The sequence below is a fragment of the Scleropages formosus genome, chromosome 24 (assembly GCF_900964775.1).
Source record: "Scleropages formosus chromosome 24, fSclFor1.1, whole genome shotgun sequence".
Taxonomy (NCBI): Eukaryota; Metazoa; Chordata; class Actinopteri; order Osteoglossiformes; family Osteoglossidae; genus Scleropages; species Scleropages formosus.
The window spans coordinates 16,688,486-16,707,417 of record NC_041829.1 but is presented as its reverse complement, the minus strand read 5'-3'; the positions used below and the strand labels follow the sequence as shown (position 1 = coordinate 16,707,417).

General features: G+C 44.4%; 1 protein-coding gene across 1 annotated transcript in view; it reads right to left on the bottom strand.

Moving 5' to 3' along the window:
• Positions 1 to 2,784: 2,784 nt before the first annotated feature.
• Positions 2,785 to 18,932, bottom strand: part of chrm3b (cholinergic receptor, muscarinic 3b) — a 61,904-nt gene continuing 45,756 nt past the window's right edge. Inside the window, exon 3 of the mRNA XM_029248610.1 lies at positions 2,785 to 4,644. Coding sequence (XP_029104443.1) covers positions 2,835 to 4,625 — 1,791 coding nt within the window. The 5' untranslated portion in view covers positions 4,626 to 4,644 and the 3' untranslated portion in view covers positions 2,785 to 2,834. The remainder of the gene's footprint in view (positions 4,645 to 18,932) is intronic.

Here is an 18,932-nt window from a genome sequence, read left to right as displayed (position 1 = left end):
GGGTAAACTGGCAATACTTCGAAACACTGCGACCTTAACTGGTGGAAAGAGGACAAAAGCGTCACGGAACGTTAATGTCATGTGACTTGACCTACGTAGCCCAGTGCTCTTGGGTTTACATTCTCTACTGCGAAAATCAGTTTCATGTCTATGTCGAGATGTTTGTTCTGAGAACTCCTGTTCATTTCCACTCGTGAGATAAAACTGTCAATATAAGACCCACATATTTTACCAGGTCAGCTCAGGTTCGGTACCTTTCTCAAGGGCACAGGAGCAGGACCCTTCCCAGGACATGAACCGCCAACTTTCCGCTTTGCGCCCTCAAACATTTCACACTACTCCACAGCACACATTACGGAAGCTAACATTCATTCCTTCCACGAAAACACTGTATACGAAGGTCCTTCAGAACCCAACGTTCTGCTTTTAATTGATGTTCTGTTCATAAAAATAAGTGTTGCGTTTTTAAAGGCCCACATTCAAGGTCGGTCCTTGACTTGGACGTGTCTTGTAGCAAACGTGAACGGTAACCTATGTGTGCTAAAGCGTTTCCCATCTGCACCCCCGTCAGCATCCAGGAACATCGCTGGGAATGTGATCAGACGCAAGCTCACTGACCCCGCGTACACACACCCGTGCGAAAAACAACACTGATCAATTTGTTCTCCTTCGTTTTCTCATTAAACCACAACCAAAAGGCTCTTTCTGATTAACTTATGGAATGCATGCTGATTATTCTTACATATTTGAAAAGGGAATGAATTTTGTTGTTACGGTCTACACCTGAAATTCCCTCCGTGAATATGTGCATGGTGGAAGTGTTTACCTTTCTTCCATTCAGAAAATTAACATTTGACCTGCATAACTATCCAGAGGATGGGGGGGTGTGGTGGCGCAATGGGTTGGACCGGGTCCTGCTCTCCACTGGGTCTGGGGTTCGAGTCCCGCTTGGGGTGCCTTGCGACCGACCGGCATCCTGTCCTGGGTGTGTCCCTACGCCCTGAGTTGCCGGGTTAGGCTCCAGCTCCCCGCAACCCCGAATGGGACAAGTGGTTCAGAAACTCTGTGTGTGTGTGTGTGTGTGACTACTCAGAGGAATTCTGGGATGTTTGGAAACTGGGTAGAGAAGTGCCAAATATTGTCACTTTTGATCTTCTGTCCTAGTTTTATGTACATGGGTGTATTTGCAATTTCTTGGAGTTTTCTTTCTCTATGTTTCTGTGACCCGCTATTGTTCAGAAAACTCATTTTAAAAAGCTTTTATTGAAGCGAAAAAAAAATCAGCATTCACTGTAAGAAAACAGGTGACAGAGGGATGGATATGTCAGCAGACGCCAGTGACCGTGGGACCTCGCGGGAAGAGCACCTCACAGGTTCCTCACAAAGCGACCCCCCACGGACCGGTTCCACTCGCACACCATTTCAGTTACAGAGAGACCGCACCGCACCGCCCCTGCAGGGAAGGAAGGCCGTTATTTCTAAACCAGCCGATGTAGTCGTGTACAAACACTCTCAATAAATACAAGGGGCAGCGCTGGTTTTCGGTACACGAAGTGCACTCAGACATGTGATCGAGGCTCTGGTGTGTGAACGGCTCACTTTATTTCTCAATCTGCCCGACAGAATGAGAGTGATTTCATCAGTTCATTCCTCTGCAATAACAACGATGTTCGCATGCCGTTGCACAGCCGTTCACATTGGCTTTGAGTTGTACAAAAATATGAATATTTAAAAGTCGAATAAGTAAGAACAACCTTTTATCCAATAATGTTAAAAATGCAGACAAGTGTCACGATGAAAGGTTCAGCAAAAAACAGAGCCTCACTGAAAAGAAGGGCGCATGAGTATATACTGTACTAGAGAGCAAAGTGATATTAGTGCTCACAAGAGGTCACTGCTGGACTGTTTGGAAACAGAATTTAATGGGCGTTGTCGCAAGTCTGAGAATATAAAACCGAAAATTAATATATTCTTCTGAAAATGAGTCACATGAAAATCATTTAAAAGGCTATGACAACAAATAGATAGTATACAACATTCACTTTTTTTAATCTTTTTTTTTTTCCAAGTGGTGAAAACACGTTCCATATTTTTGTTCTTCTTGCTCTCCTAATTACCGTATGATAATCCGTGTACAAGTCGAAGGCAGTCATCCAAAGTCTAGTGTTATTGTTTATACAGTAAAAACAACATATAATTTCATTTACGTATACATCAGTTAAACGTACCTCAACTTGTTGTCGAAACCATGTGAATAACACCTCGCACAGAATAGTTAAGCAGGTTTTACAATGATTGTGTGTTCACAACATAGTCTTAACTGGGAAAGGATGAGAGAGACCAGCACGACAGCTACACCTGCAGAATTAGCGCATCACGGGATATCCAGATACAAAACTTATCGGCGATGACATTCGGGAGAAATCTGCTGGCTCAGGGCACCCGATGCTTCGGCTGAGCTGTACGTTCGTCTACGTAGTGAACAGGAGGGAACGGCAAAGTGCAGTAACAGCAAAACTTCTGGAACAGCGTGTACAGTGGTCATAGTGCGACTGTACAAAGCAAATAAAAGATCCTTCACTGCAGAATTATGAAATAATCACAATTCTCAATTGCCGTAACTGAAAGCCCTTTTTATGTAGGAATATTTCAACGGCCATCCGATGCCTTCCTGCCAGCAGATGCCACTGGTCTCGTACCAGAGCGGGGAGAAGCCGAAGGAGAGGCTGCCGAGGGCAGGTTTCTGCTGTGGCTTCCAGCTGCGGACCCGAGGCACCCGGATAGAGTCCGACTTTTGGCTCATGCGCAGCCACACGCAACACAAGAAAGGTTTATTAGGGGTCGCCCGGCAGCTTCTTCCGGAACACAACCGACTGCCGCTGCAGAAACTGCTGCTTGTTTCTCCTTTTCTTGTCCCACTGGCAGAGCAGGATCATTTTGAAGGTGGTGCGGAAGGTCTTGTTGCACAGGGCGTAGCACATGGGGTTCACCGTGCTGTTCACGTAGCAGAGCCAGTAGCCCAGCGCCCATAATGCCTCAGGAATGCAGTCGTTACAGAAGGTGTTCACCAGCACCATGATGTTGTAGGGTGTCCAAGTGATGATGAAGGCGAAGAGGATGGCACTCAGGGTCTGCGCCGCCTTCTTCTCCTTAACCAGGGACATCTTCTTCCGCTTGGCGATCTGAGTCTTTGCCTTTGAGGCGAACCGTTTCGCAACAGCGGCGTCCTTGAAGGAGATGGGCACAGTGGGGGACTTGACGGCCAGGGAGGTAGCAGGCGCTGTTTTTGACGTCTCCATCGCCGGCATTGACTGCACCTGCGTCTTGGAGAAGTGCTGGTGGTAACTGTTGTCCTCCTTGTCGGAGGTGTCCTTGGCCAGGGCCCTCTCGCTGCCGCTCTTTTGCCCATTGAGCGGGTCGTCCTCCGACAGGTTGAGGTGGTCGGAGGAGGTGAGTTTCGAGCTCGCGGCGGCCTTCATGCCGGGCAGGTTGAGGACAATGGAATAGATGGCGCGGCTCTCGGGCACCTCCTCCTCGTCCGAGTCCGACTGGTCCATGGAAGCACCGGCATCGTTGTTGTTCCAGCTATCGCTGCTGCTGTGCTCTGGCTCACCCTCGTTGCCGTGCCTCCCAGACTTTGTGGTGGTCCAAAGCCGGAAACGGCCCATTATCCTCCGGGCTGAGCTCTTCTTGGAGCGCGAGCGGTTCAGCTCATAGCTGCTGCAGCTCCTGGAGCTCCCAGTCTGGGGGGTGACGCCAGCCGGTTCCCCCTGGTTCCCGGAGCCCCGGAGACCTGCCAACTCTTTGGACCGGTTCTCTGTCTCCTTGTAGATCCTCCAGTAGAGCACAGACATGATGGTGACGGGCAGGTAGAAGGCAGCGATGGCCGTGCAGAAGGTAATGATGGGCTCTGACAGAAACTGGATGTAGCACTTTCCTGGTGGCACAGTGCGTTCTCCCACAAAATACTGCCAGAACAAGATGGCAGGTGCCCAGAGCACAAACGAAATTGACCAGGCCAGAACTATCATTGTCACGGCTCTTTTTGTGGTCCTTTTGGCCCGGTACGTGAGGGGTCGGGTCACTGAAAAGTACCGGTCGAAGCTGATCACCAGCAGGTTCATGACTGAGGCATTGCTGGCCACGTAGTCTATGGCGAGCCACAGGTCACAAGCCCAATTTCCTAGTGCCCACTGGTTCATGATGAGATACGTGGTGTAGAGGTTCATGGAGATGATCCCGATGATGAGATCGGCAAATGCCAAGCTGAGCAGGTAGTAGTTATTCACCGTCTTGAGCTGCTTGTTCACCTTGAAGGAAACCAACACCAGGATGTTGCCAATGATGGTTACGAGGGACAGAAGCCCGGTGAAGAAGACGATGAGAATGACCTGCCAGACCGTGTGGCCACCCAGAGGACTGTACGCAGAAGTGGGAGCGACAGTCGCATTGTACAGGTCTGTCATACTCTTGTTCTCGCTGTACAGGGAGTAATTTTCAACCTCGCTCTGCTGCCTCACCCACGGAGATCTGGCAGGGGCAGAGGTATCTTGGTAGGGCCTCATTCCAGGGGCACTGTGGGAAGAGTATATGCTGGGGTCTGTGGTACTGTGGCTCAAATTCATCGTGGCATTCAGACATACTCTGCAAACAAAGCAAAACAAAACGGAAACAAGTTACTCTGGAGGAATCATAATGAGCGCTACGTTTTTAAAACCTTTGCTCATGGAGGAACAATTTGATGCCATTCCGCATTGCTTCCTTCAGCATTCAGCAAGAAAATTTTTGCAAAGACGTCTTAATTTTGTACTTTGGTATATGTAATTGTTTTTACAACGGTCAGAACAGCAGAAACAGTGAATGATGTGAGCAGAGGTACAGACTGTGCAACACAAGTACTGATCCACACTGGTACATATACCGATTTACGTGACACTCTTCACCAAAGCGACTTACATTGTGAAGTTTGTCCTGTACACTAAGCCACTTGCAGTAATTTATCCATAAATAGATGGAGCATTTTTATTGTATCAATTCAGGGTAAATATGTTGATCAAGAGTTCTACAGCAGGAGAAGGGGGTTTGAAGATGATGGCCCTAACCACTACGCCACTTGCTACCATTTTTTGTACATCTGTTTGACAAAGGATTTCTTTATTATGGTACCTCCCAAGACATAAACCCACTTACAATTTATGTATGTAACTGAGAGCGTGTAGGTTTTATGTTGAAAAAGTAAAAGAAAAAAAAAAATCAAGACACAATTTCCTTTGAGAAAGATTTATTGAAAACTTTATTGGTTAGCTGGCTCTTTATTTCAAGGACATAACACTAGGTGTGCTACACACTCCCAGCTTTAGACAAAAATATTATTGTCAAAATACATATTTAAAACACATACATTGTTTCCTTTGTTTACTTCAGCCGCTGCCTCGATGAACCTCAGTCACACCTGGGCTGCTGAGGAGCCTGTAGGCCCCAGCCTTCGCTAAAATCAATCGTGTCGGCGATACGTCTCATCTCCTAGTGCTGGTTTGAGTGATATATCGTTGGTCCCGCATTGAGGCTGCCATGTTTTCAAATGACACTCGGGGAGCTGAGAAGAGAGCAGACTTCATTCGTGATGAGAGGAAGGGAAGGTTGATTAAGGGTCGGTACTCTAAGTGACAGAGGGCTTGTCGGGCTGCCAAACACAAAGCGACGTCAGTCTCGCGACTGCGCCGTCCCGCGTGCGTGATGGGATCCCCAAGAGAGACGGTGCAGGTGCTCTCTGCAGAACGTCGGCAAAGTCAGGGAAGTGGAGCGCCAAGGAGGCCTCAGGCGCTATTTATTGTAGGAAATGCAATTTGAGCCGAGTCAATTTCAAATGATCCCACGAGCGCCGCCCGAAACTTCAGATTCTCGCATATTGATCTGCACGTTCGGTCAGCTCCACGGTGATGACATCATTAGCCATCACGGCGTATCGTTGTCAAAATCCGGAGCGCATTCACACGCTGCGGACTGTAGCCCCTGGTCTCCATAGATGCTGCGGATGAGCTAGAGGCACACCCCATTACATCGGCGCTCCCGAACGTGTCTGCATGTCCTCCCGAATGAGCGAGTGCATGAGCGAAGAAAAACAGACTGGATTTGTCAAGATCTGAATATAATGGGATACTTAAAAACACATTTACTTGTTTCCCATGGTAGGTAGGCACAAATCAACCGGAAACAAGTATGTGATAGAAATACAGAGTGGGTTCTTGCACGTGCACATCATCCTTATGACACTGCACTTGTGCACTGAACAGAAGAACTCAAAAAAAAAAAAAAAAATAGCGTGATGAAAAAGTTTCACCCATGACGATCCAGGACTCATGCCCCAGGCCTATATGTGTTCTTTCACTGTGGAAATACACCCATCTGCCTTCACACACACACTCGGATGTTGCATGAACACACAGTGTGCAATGTTGGCTTTAGCGTCTGGAATATTTAATTTTAAAGCCAGTTTATGAGAGATGTCGCCGAACCTCCTTAAGAGATTATGGACATTTCTGTTGGATCACCGGTGGCTGATGCTGACTTTGAGACACATTTCCGGGACATCTGTTTCTGCTGTTGTCCCGACTGCCAGGTTCAAGAGGGCCCGTCTCTGGCCCCCGGTTCTGGACAGGCGTTCTGTTTGGGTCAGAGTGCAGTTGGGCACAGCTTGGTGCAGCGGGACCCCTACAGCCCTCCCGGCTCCATACCTGCTGCGATGACAGAGCTGAAGCGACTCTTCCGGGACCTCTAGGTCTGGGGGGCTCCATGTGTCCGCTGCCCTTTAGTCTTTCCTTTGACTAAAACAGGCCCCGGTCCCAGAAATATCCTTCTCCTTCAAACAGCACAGAGTACTCACAGTGTATCTCGCTAATTCCGATCACATGTAAATGACATTCCGCACACTAAAGGTGTTATGGATTAATGTGGGATCAGAGGAGGGTAGCAAGACGTAATTATCCTCCCAGTGATCTCAACGCTTTCCATGGACTGGGGTTTGAGAAACAATGTCTTGTGACAGAGAGACTACTTAAGGGGTCTGAAGGGTTCAGCGAAAGGTTAAGAAGGGCTAACCACTGTCCGACGCTCTCAGGCCCAGTGTAATAAATCTGAATCTGGCATGATGTGAATTGTAAATCCAGTGTCATTGGCATGACAAGGAGCATGCCGCCCCCTTGTTCTAACTGCATGCCACCCCTGTGGTCCCTGCTCTGGGCTTCAAGTGCGGCGAGACAAATGTCAGCTGCTTGTCATTCCCGGGCCGTCTGAACGTGCGCTGATCACCCACGTGTAAGCGTGCACCCCCAGGATGGGGTGAGAGTGGGTGAAATGACAGCTTGGTTGGGCCTCGGGGGACTGCCGTGGCAAAAGATCAACGTGCTTCCTGGGTCACAGGAAATAAAGCTGCCAAAACCCTGTCAGTAATTTCGGTGTGAATTTTGTGCTGATTCCGACACGTTGGCGATCAAGACCACTTCCACAGCGAGCCAAATTCATGCTAAAATATGGTAACTTGTGAATTTCTGATACTCATAGTTCCATTAAGACAGGAATAATGCATGGCATTGAATGTCTTTTCTTTTCTTTCTTGTCTCCTCTTTAATCATTCTATTCAAAATGGTTATTAGAAAAGTGATGAAAATCCAATTTAAGAAGTGTATGGCACATAATCGCGTATCGCGTACTCAATCGTATTTACATGCGATGGAAAAAGAATGAGTTACATTTTTTTCAAAAATGTCACTGCTAAGGTAAATTACTGTGACATTTCAGTAAGGGATAGCTAGTAGCGGAGTGGTTAGCACTGCTGCCTTCGGATCCCAACGTCACAGGCTTGAATCTCACCTCTGGGTGTCGTACCCTTGACCAAGGTACTTACCCTAAAATTGTTCCAGTAAAACTACCCAGCTGCAGAAATGGTTAAATAACAGTAAATTAGCTTAACATCATAAGTCGCTTTAGAGAAAAGGATCAGCTTAACGAATAAATATAAAATACTTAGTTTTATACATTGCTTCATTAAACCGCTCAAGCTTGTTGCCAATTTAAAGTAGAATATAAGATACTATAATTGCGAATGTAAAAGAGGTTATGATCTATGGATAGGAATGAAAGTATAAAGGTCATTTTGAACTTTCAGATGTCAATTTGAGATATTTTTGAAGACGTTATTTGTCTTTTACTCAATGTCCAAGCGGTGGAATTACTATAAAAGTTCTTACGTTTCCTTATGAAGAATGTAACCAGAAGGAAGTGTATCTTGATTAATTACAGCTATAAAAGCGGTATTGATGTTGGCTGATGTACGATAGCTGCTTCAGAACAATCGCAGAGTTTTTTTAAAGGAAACCACGGCGACAGAGTTTCCCAGCTGCTTTTCCTTGCCAGATGGAAGAAGCTAGCAGGGCTATGTTAACTGCTTGGGTGGAACTTGTTCCGGAACCTTCTACCTTTCATTTAGACATGCCAAAGTAGTGTCCAAAGGCCCAAGCCACTGTGCTTTAGGAAGCGCTGCCAATTTATTAGGATGGGTTAATTTCTTTTAAATACCAATAATGACACATGATTTCTGCAATGTATTCTTATAAATTTTGCTTGTTTGCTCTCAACTGCCAGGAAAGGAGTGTTCATCAATGTACACTGTAAGGTGTTCAGCCCATCTAGCCCAGTCCAAACTGACCCCTTCATTTTTTTTTTTTTTAAATAAAGAAAGGAAGCTGTTCCTCATTGAAAAGGTTCGGAATTCAAATAAATTCCTTTATATATTAAGTACTTTGAGGCCCTTGAATAGAAAGAGCTCTAAAGACGTTATTCAGTGTCATGACTGTTCATTGTGTGACACATTCCAGTGTTTTTCAGAAAATCCTGATGGATACTGGAGCCCAAGAGCTCCAGTCTGGTGCTGCAACACTAGTTTAATTTACACCATGTTCTATTTAATGTGAGCATTCTCCTCCGGACGCTGCCCTGGGCCCTCGACCTCCTCCCTCCCATCAGCTTCCCCAAATGGGCTAAGCAATCCGTCCGCACGACGAACAACAGAAGACGTCATTAAAATGTAGTTTGTGTGGAGACACCGAGATCACAGACATCCGGACTGCTAACAGAGAAAATAGTATTCATTTCCGTTTGCTTTGGAAACCCACATGGCCCAAATGACTATGTTCTTTCATGAGGGCCTCCTGTGACTAGTGATGTTTAACTTTGGTAAAGTCATTAATGTAAGACCAATTTCCGCTTCATCATAAGTATAAACATTGTGGTTTTGTGTTCTTGCCTTTTTCATGTTATTCGGAAATATTCTGTAAATTAATTATGCACGCGCCGAAATGAGAGAGTAACGTTTAAGATGTAGGAGTGTCGCCTAACGATTGTGAGTCAATGTGGTTTATTATGACAAGGACGCTTGATGGAAACTAATTTGAATTTTATCAGTATGGTTCAGACAAAGAATGATGTCACGGGAGTGACTGCGTTCAAACGGAAGGCGGCATGAATCGACGACACGCATTTAACAGCAGCGGAATCGTAAGCTGGAGGAGGACGAATATTTTAAAGGCATCTTCCTTTAGCTGTTTGAAAAGGCTGACCATTTAATCTTGAAATCCATATCATTACTCCTGTACTTGGTGCTTGTCGTTGGTGCTGTGGATTGAAATTAAACAAAATGAGTTTGACTGAAAGCAAAATCGGTGATTAATGCAGAACAGCTCAGCGGCTCTCGCCGGAGAGAGGGCACGTTTATGGGCTAACGCTGTGTGTTGTACTGGGTGCTTACAGGGTAATGGGCTGTGGATGCTCACCCACAGTGGCTGATGGATGAAGGTAGGATAGCTGAGTGATGCCCAGCATGTGCTGTGGACGACTGCGTGGGGAAGATGCACCGATCCTCTGGTCTCTTCTAATCTAGCGCAGTACCCACGGCGAGGAAAATATATACGATATGCATGAAAGATAGTAAAAAGTTTCCGGATTTTGTTGCTCAAACTCTGGCAATCAAATACACTTTGGGCTTTGAGAAGGCAGCTAAATCCCATCCTCCACCATCGAAACAACTAACTACTGCACATCATAAATGGAATTCAGAATTTTAGCTCACCACTTGATAAAATCACAGAGAGCTTTTACACCATTAACTCTGAAAGAGGTTTCCTCCAGCTGCTGTTATTACAGTTTTTATATATATATATATATATATATAAAAACCATGAAAACACGGCGAGCACAGGGGTGGAAGGAACACCTTCATAAGTACTCAAGCGTATAGGGGGTGTGTCCAACTGAGCTTTTTACACAGATTGCGCTTGTTAAGCGTTCCAAGATTCAGTTTAATAAACAGTGTTTGAGCCACTAATTTACTCTTAATTCACTCTTGTGGTAACCCTCTCACACAACAGGATGCCTCTTCTTAGACACCTAAACAAGTCCGGAAAGCTTTACTCTGATTTGTACTCTGCTCTGATCGGTGCATCACACTCCTTATTTAAGATGTGCTAAACATTTAATGTGCGACGAATGGCTGAAACAAGCTAATAAGTTTGTTTGTCTTCTTAAAAGTTGTGCTTCTTGACACATTCAACATGTATAAATATGCCTTTTCTGCAATTACGAAACAAGCAGCAGAAAACTTCAGCGCGGCTTACCATTACCTGAAATGAACTTTGGACTTTTTAAATGCGCCACTCTTTCTCTCTCTCGCTCATGAATTATTTATTGTTTAACATTAGCTACTCTGTTAGACAGAAACGCAGAGGGAAAAGAAATGAATATTCCCATTATCTACGTCAAACTGAAGTCAATCCACAGTATTTGTTTTTCGGCTCCGTTAATTATTATATAGCACCCAACCCAACAGGTCCCCACAGAGCTTTCAGTGTGAGAACAGAGAGGTGCAACAAGTGGCATTACTAATAACATGTATGAAATGCAGTTAAAAACAAGTCTGCGCGGAAAAAGGCCAGAAGGCAGCAGAGGATAAAAGAAAATAATATAAATAAGCTTGGTGAGGAGAGACAGAAAACAACTTGTGGGTTCCACGGCTGACAGGCACCTCCTCCTCCGGGGCATGCCGACATTACACAGTTATTATGCCGGTACTCGGGTCTCTCTCGTCCTGAGGTGACCTCTACTCTGCCCAGGAAATTGAAATTATTTCCTACCAGTTTGACAGTGAACAGAAAGAGCCCAGTCTAATCCAGAAAAGGGCAGGCCAAGTCTTGTTGGGCTACCCAAACCGTACCCCAGCCGGTCATGCGGCCCGGCAAGTTGCCCCCCGTTGTCAAGACGACAAATTCCGAGGCCCGGTGTGACAGCACGTGCGTGTTAATGAAAGGTGCGTGTATGAGGCTCTGTGCCCAAAACCAATCTGTTACTGTCAGACAAAGGCTGGTGGCGCTCTCCTAGAGATGGGATCCAGCCATATGACTACACAACACGTCAAGCGGCAGAAGGGAACGGGAAAACGTTTTCCGTCCAGAGGTCAATTAAGGTTTGTGTCGAGCGGCCAGCGTTTTCGATCTCCGTAATGAAACCTGCCGAAAGAAAGAATCGGCGCCCCGCATTTAAAACGAACATGCCGCCATCCGTTTCCTCAAATCTCATTCCACGGCAGCAAATACAAGCTTGAGGAATTGAACAGCTCGGTGCCTTTTATTGTGAGCACAATAATGCTCAGAACGAATCCTTCTTAGAGTCCAGCCCCTTCTGAAGGAACAGGGGAGAGAAAAAAAAAAAGGTTTTGACAGCAGTTAAAAGCAGCTGACTAAAATGCAGTCTTTATGCAGACCTGTCAAGGGATAAATACCATCTGATCTAAATGTCTAAATCTTAGTCCACAAAACATTAGGCAGAAATCTGTCGCTATAGCTGTGTTTGTCCCTGCGTGACTGTGTTCTACTGCTAACAAAACGTGTTTTAAACGTTATACGGTGTTGCTTGAAAGTATACGAACCCCTTAGTTTTACCACGAAATGGTTATTTAATGAGAATCAATGTTTCTCGTGTGACATGATAGGTGTGTGATGACCAATTCCACATGTTACTTTAGAGGAAATCATGTGTGTAGTAGAAACACACAAGTAGTGCAGCTGTAAGAATAAGTGAAGCCCAAGATGTACTGATTACACCAAGTAGATAAGTAGAATTAGGTGTGTAAATCATAATCTTTTATTCATTTTATAAGATTATTTATAGATTTAACATTCAGATTTTATAAGTTTATTTACCCAGGAACAATGACCATCCCTATAGGGTTCACACACTTTCAAGCAGCACTGTAAATATATAAATGGTAGCCTGCACTTACTGGCTGAAGAGGAACCTAATTTGGTACACTGTACACACAAAGTACACGGCAGCTTATAGACATCACAGGAAGATAGAATAGCTGCTGATATCACGCTCCTTTCCCCCACCTCTCTGGTGCTCTGCACCTGTCGTCAAAATGACAGATTCTGAAGCTGACTGCAATCCTACCCGTGTGTCTATAAAAGGCCCCTGGATGAGATGGGATGGGACAGCAACAGCAGATTGGATTTTGATAAAGACAGACCAGCTTGTCCCAGCATTCACCCCAGTCCTGTTGGTTTTCCAGTGGGTAGATTCAGCCATTAGAAGTCAAGTGTCACCCTTTGCTTTATGAACATGGGCTCTGGGGGAAGAAGAACACAGTACAGGCCAACCAACAGTGCGTACATAGCTCTGGAGATGTAGTAGGGGAGGGTTTCTGATACAGTGAGACACAATGGCACAGGACTGATGCTTAAATGACACACCTGGGAACCAGAACCATCATGGTGAGCTTGCATTGCCCTAAGAGTGTGTATGTGTGAGTGAACGGGTGTATGAGTGATTGCCCTGTGATGGACTTGGAGTTCCATCCAGGGTGTACCTGCTTCATGCCCTGTGCTTCTGAAATAGGCTCTGGACCATCACAGACCAGAAAGATTCATGCCCCAGAACATCATCATCGTGAAGGGAGTCATTTGACACACGCAGAGAAAGTTCTGCGAACGATGACATGGTCCTCTGTGGAATGCCATCTGTGCTCACACATCGCTCTCTACAAAGTTCATTTGGCATTTATGAAGTACAATAATTTCCATGATCATAATTTAAGACTTTAAAACAAAAAAATGTGAAATTAATGTGTATCATTTACATAAACATGATCATTTCAACCAGATCTAATCATGATTTAACGCTTGTTGAGTAACTCATGCACTGTAGTAAAATGGTACACAACTACACTGACCCTTTCCGAATCACTTCCTGACCCTGCATACATACACTGCACAAAAAGAGTCACAAACCATATCCCCCTATTCTGTCTCATGTATATAAAAGCCATCTGTCTCAGATAAGGCACAAAGATCCATTTCTCTGATTGCCATCATAGCAACATTAAACCCAGAACAGCAGCACTATGATATTTTCTCTAATGGGTTTGACCTTAATGGGCCAGCTAGTCGGTTTATGGGAATTGTTAATTACCTTCAGAGACACTGTTTTCAAACATGCTGCTAATACCTCAAATTGAAATGAACGTGACCGGCCAATTATTGATTAACACCCTCACATTCCTTTGGAAAAACGTAGCCATTCTTTCATTATCTAAAAAATAGGTTAATGAACACATCATTTGTGCCGCACGCACACACACACACACACACACACACACACACACACACACACACACACACACACACACACACACACACACTATAGGTATATTACATATACATGATTTGACATCCCGTGCCAAGAATCACAGCTCTTGCCCTGTAGGAAAGATAGAGGTTGGTTTTAAACTTGGCATGTTTCGACTAATTATTTTCATAAACAAACAAATTAGGCATTGTCTCTGCAGCCATCACTCAACATCATACCCAGCTTTCCTCTGGCACCATATTCATACACTCCTGATCCAGAAATCCCTCTCCGAGAATCACCAGGAGCACCTCAGTGGAACTCATGGAGGACCTTTCCATGTCAGTGCTGGTTATAGACCTACTTTCGGCTGTACAAAGGCACGGCCCCGACTGTTAAACAAGCAAAGGCCGGAGTGAAACCGCATACAGCTCGGAAGGTACGGAAAACTGAGGTTTGGAGGGTGGTTATGACTTTTTACCCCCTTTCGATAAACGTGATGCCGCTGTCTGGAGGGTCCTGGTGCCGTGAATCACGAAGGACGAGATGTGACAGGTGCAATGTGGCAGTCAGTCTGCTGAGGATGAGTGAGCCATGCAGGCAGCACCGCTGCAATCGATAGACCACTTGGCCCTCATTAAAAAGCCTCCTGCCATTGCTATTTGTTTTTAAACAGATGGGGAGGAAGTAAACACACTGTCTGAAACCGCTTGTCTCAAGCGGGGTTGCGGCGAACCGGAGCCAAACCTGGCAACACAGGGCGCAAGGTTGGAGGAGGAGGAGGGGACTCATCCCAGATGGGACGCCAGTTCGTCGCAAGGCACCCCAAGCCAGACTCGAACCCGAGACCCACCAGAGAGCGGGACCCGGACAAACCTGCTGCGCCACTGCGCCCCCCTCCCCCCTCCGGGAGGAAATTAAACAAATGCAAAAAATAAAACGTCAGAGGTTTTATTTTTGATTCTATGCCATGAAATATACGACGGTCCCCATCACTTACATTATACAGTAAATTGTTCTGATCTCAAAGGATTACCAGGTAATTTGGTAATCAAAACTACTCAAGTGTTACTAGAGTTAATAGAATGCTAAATTTTAGCCCCACAAATTTCATGGAAGGCAAAAATTTATCATCCATAGTGTATTTTTACATTAAATATTTTAAACCCATGGATATGGTATTTTTCATATTGTCTGAGGCTGTTAGAATAAGTTCTCACCCAAAGAGAAAAGTTTAAATCCATTTCAGCTCATGTAGCCCACTGAAAAAGAGCTAGTTTTATTTTCCAGAAGACGTGAAGAAAGGAATAAAGCAACTTGTAACTCCTCAAAGAGAACTCCGTAAATGTTAGAAGAAACTGTGATCTCAAAAAAGAGTTTGTATTTTCAAGCCCATGAATAGGAAAAGAGGCAAAAAGGGACATGAAAAGGTATGAAAGAATTGGCATAAAAATTCATAAGGTCCAAATAAAGGAAACAGGTGTTTTTTGGAGTGGGTGGAATGTACGCCTGCACACTGAAGTACACCTGGCCCCTTGTGTTTCCAAAGCAGGTGACAATCCACTGAAGCACAAGGGACGCGTTACGGGGTTTTGCGCCGCAGTCGCCCCAAACATGCTGGTTCTCTTCTGTTCTGGCCTAATGAGTGTGCGAGCGCAGCTGCGTTCGGTGCTGCCACCGAGACAATGCGGATGGTTTCGGACCGTGTGGAAAGCCAAGGCTCTTCCCAGGGACGCCTCTGGAAGAAGAAAGCTGCGAATCACATCGGAAGTATCAGTTTCCTCATAGAACATGCAAAGAAAAATTGTGAGCTCATCAACATACTAGCGCCCACATGGAATACACTCACGCTGACACACTAAGGTGTTGAGCTGTCGCAATGTGCTCCGCCGTCACTTCGGGAAGTTTCCCTTGTCTGCACACCAGCGATACTATCAATTTTTTGCAGTTCATGCTACATGAGACACCCAAGACCGAAGTAATTATTTATTACCATCATAAGTAACTAGTAATATAGTCGTTAGAGCTGCTATCTTTGGACAGGTGATCACAGGTTTGAATCCCACCTCCATCTGTAGTGCTCCTGAGCAAAGAACTTACCCTGAATTGATGCAGTAAAAATTAAACCACTGTGTAAATGGGTCAAGAATTGCATGCAGCGTAACATTTAAGTTGCTTCGAAGAATAGTATCAAATAAATAAATGTTAAAGAACTTTGAATAACAAATTACCACTTACTGATTTAGCCGACATTCTCCTCCAAAGCAGCTGTCAATGTTAAGACCGTGAACAGCTGTCAATTCAGGGTAAGAACCTTTCGTAATGGTACTACAGAGGGATGTGGTGAGGTCAAATTGTAGCATTTCGACATACTCAAAAAACAGGCTCTTTAAATATACAGCTCTGAGAGGGGAGGGAAGCCTGTTGAAACTTCTATACGTCTCGTGACAAAAAGCAATGACTGTCGACTGCTGCTCTTACTAGCGATTCTCCCTCAGAGGTGGCAGGTAGAGCGCAGCGGTAAGAGGTGTGACGTTGCTCTAGGATGACCCGGGTTTGATTCCCCATCTCCTGCCACAGTACCGTGCTGTATGAATTTGTCCATCATTGTATTTAGAATTGGAGAAAATTGTCATCTAAATATGTGCTATGCCTTACTTTTCTATATTGTCAGCGGCATGAAAAAACTGGGAAACCATTTTCAGCTTTTTATTCAGATAACCCATTTCAGATGAACAATTTCTCCATGGCATTGTCACCTCCCTATGGGTAATGAATGCAATCTGTATTTTCAACCAATTTAATAAAAACTTTCGGACATCAAGTTGACCTGAAATATATATCATATTATTTCACAGAACTGAGAAGGAAAATAAATCAATACTGGATCATTTAACCCTGAAAGGATGTTACGTTTCCTATGCAGGGAAAACAACTTAGCTATTTCATGTAGGATGAATTTGATGACTACAAGACATACCCAGAACAAACATTGTGGTCAGCTTAATTTCCATAATGTCTTTTGCCTTTTTGAAAGTGTTAAAGGATTTTGCTTGCTTGCAAATGCCACTGCTAGTGACAAACTGTCCTAAAATTCAAATCACAGCATTTAAAGGCAATGAATAAAAATGACATGAAAAGGCATTGTTTCCTAGGTATGCTGGAGGAAGTTAATATATTAGGGGAGAATTACAAAGAATTTTTAAAGAGGATTCTTGCCTTGAAGTTGAAGGAATGGACCTTCATGTGAGCAGCTGTTGTTATGTTTGGAGCACATTACGACTGCTGAGTTATGTTTCATGTGATACGGTGAAATATTTTCCTATTTCCTCTTCTTGCACTTTTAGGATTGCTCTGCATAGAGACCCCGCTCCTGCCTAGAAAAGTGACTCTGCCAAGAGACAAATTAAACCGACAACAACAACAACAGGAAATAAAAAAACTCAAAACTCAAAACTCACAAGCTAATTGTGACCCTATACAAAACAAGCTCAAGTGAACATTAACTATTTTTCCTGCTTTACAAGCAAAACACAATTCACTACAAAGATAATGTTTAAAATATTTTAATAGCAAAACTACCTTTTGCATAATTTCCCTTCGCTAAAATCATTACGATGCCATTTTATTGCACAAAAGTAACAAAATCTTATCGATATTGAATGATAAACGATGCGTATATTATAAGTACCAGGGCACTGGATGCCACCATATTTGAGAAGCATCACTGACTTTAGTAAAATTGCATTCGCTGCTAACATATTAAGCATTTGTTTCTTTGCTTTTGCTTATTGAAGAGCATATCTCTGAATGAAAGCACAGCAAGAGTGGGACAACGGCTCGGACCCGCAGGTCACCGCACGCTGAAGAGCAGAACGACGTCTCGCGCCTGTTGGGCTTCAGAGCCGACGCCACAGTCAGAGAAGGCAAACGATCTCGCCTGCGGCGAGCAAACAGCGTGAGGAGAGCCACCGGAAAGGTTGCATTTACAAAACATGAGTACTCAGCATCCTCATTACCTTCACCACTGTACAGCACATGAATTTACATGGAATAGCAAGAATATATATTCTTCTGTGCAGAAACATGTCCTACATTATAAGGAAATTAAATCATCCTCCCTAACATTATTTTATGACATTCTGTCGCAGAATGTGGTTTTACTCCATCTACCCGACTACTTTAAGAAAGAAATTGACATGATTTCTTTTTTGCACATCACCAGTAGAATATAACCGCAATTTTAATCACTTGGAATCACTGTAGTCTGTGTGCAGGGAGAACACATAGTGAAATGCCCAGTGTTTTGTTTGAAAGTAGTGGTCCTCTAAAATGAAATCATGAGCACAAGACAGCTCTGACCACTATGTGTTTTTTATTTAAGACTAATGACTCACTGCTGGCCTCATTTAGTCCACAAGCAGGATTCCCAAAGTAACTAGCTATGCCCTGAGTGGGTAAGATATGGGTGTGAGTAAACAGGAGTTTAATGGAAATGCTGCTTCACTGAGAGACTATGAGGCACTACAGAGACTATGCATTGTGCATTATGAAATCCCAAATAAGGGCGCCCACTGTTTATGATTTTAAAACGGCATTATGGGAAGCATGATGGCACAGCAGGTAATACTGGTGCCTTGCGCTCCTGGGCCGTAGGTTTGGATGCGGGTTCGAATCCAGAGCAGTCTGTGTGCAGTTTATCATATTTATTTTAGAGAATGTAGCATTGCGAGAGGTAACCACAGAAGTGTTGCCTGATGCCTCCATAAGTTATTCCCTTTCCCAAAAACACTTGTGCGATTTGCAATAAATACAGACACCTCTCTTGAGACAGAGCTCAGTGTTTCTGCTGGTGACCCAGATGTCAGGAACTAAAAAAAATGTCATTTGTGCAGAGCATAAAAAACCCTAACCCATCTTTGTGAATTTTAATGCAACAGCATGCATAAAATGTTTAAAAAAAGAAGGATCCACAGCTTTATTGTGGAAAAGCAGCCGATGCTGGGAAGCTAATCAAAAATAGAATGCAGATGGGGGGAAAAAAACAGGCAGGTGAGAATCTGAACTAAATCATAGACCAGTCTGGACTTTGATTATGGTGTCAATCCAGTGCAATCACCCACCCAGCTCTACTGATTAGCACGTTTCTTACTGCTGGAACACACACACACACACACACACACACACACACTCGCCTTTTATAATAAAAGGAGAAACTGTAACAGCATATTGTCCAATTTACCTTCCAAATAGTTTACAGC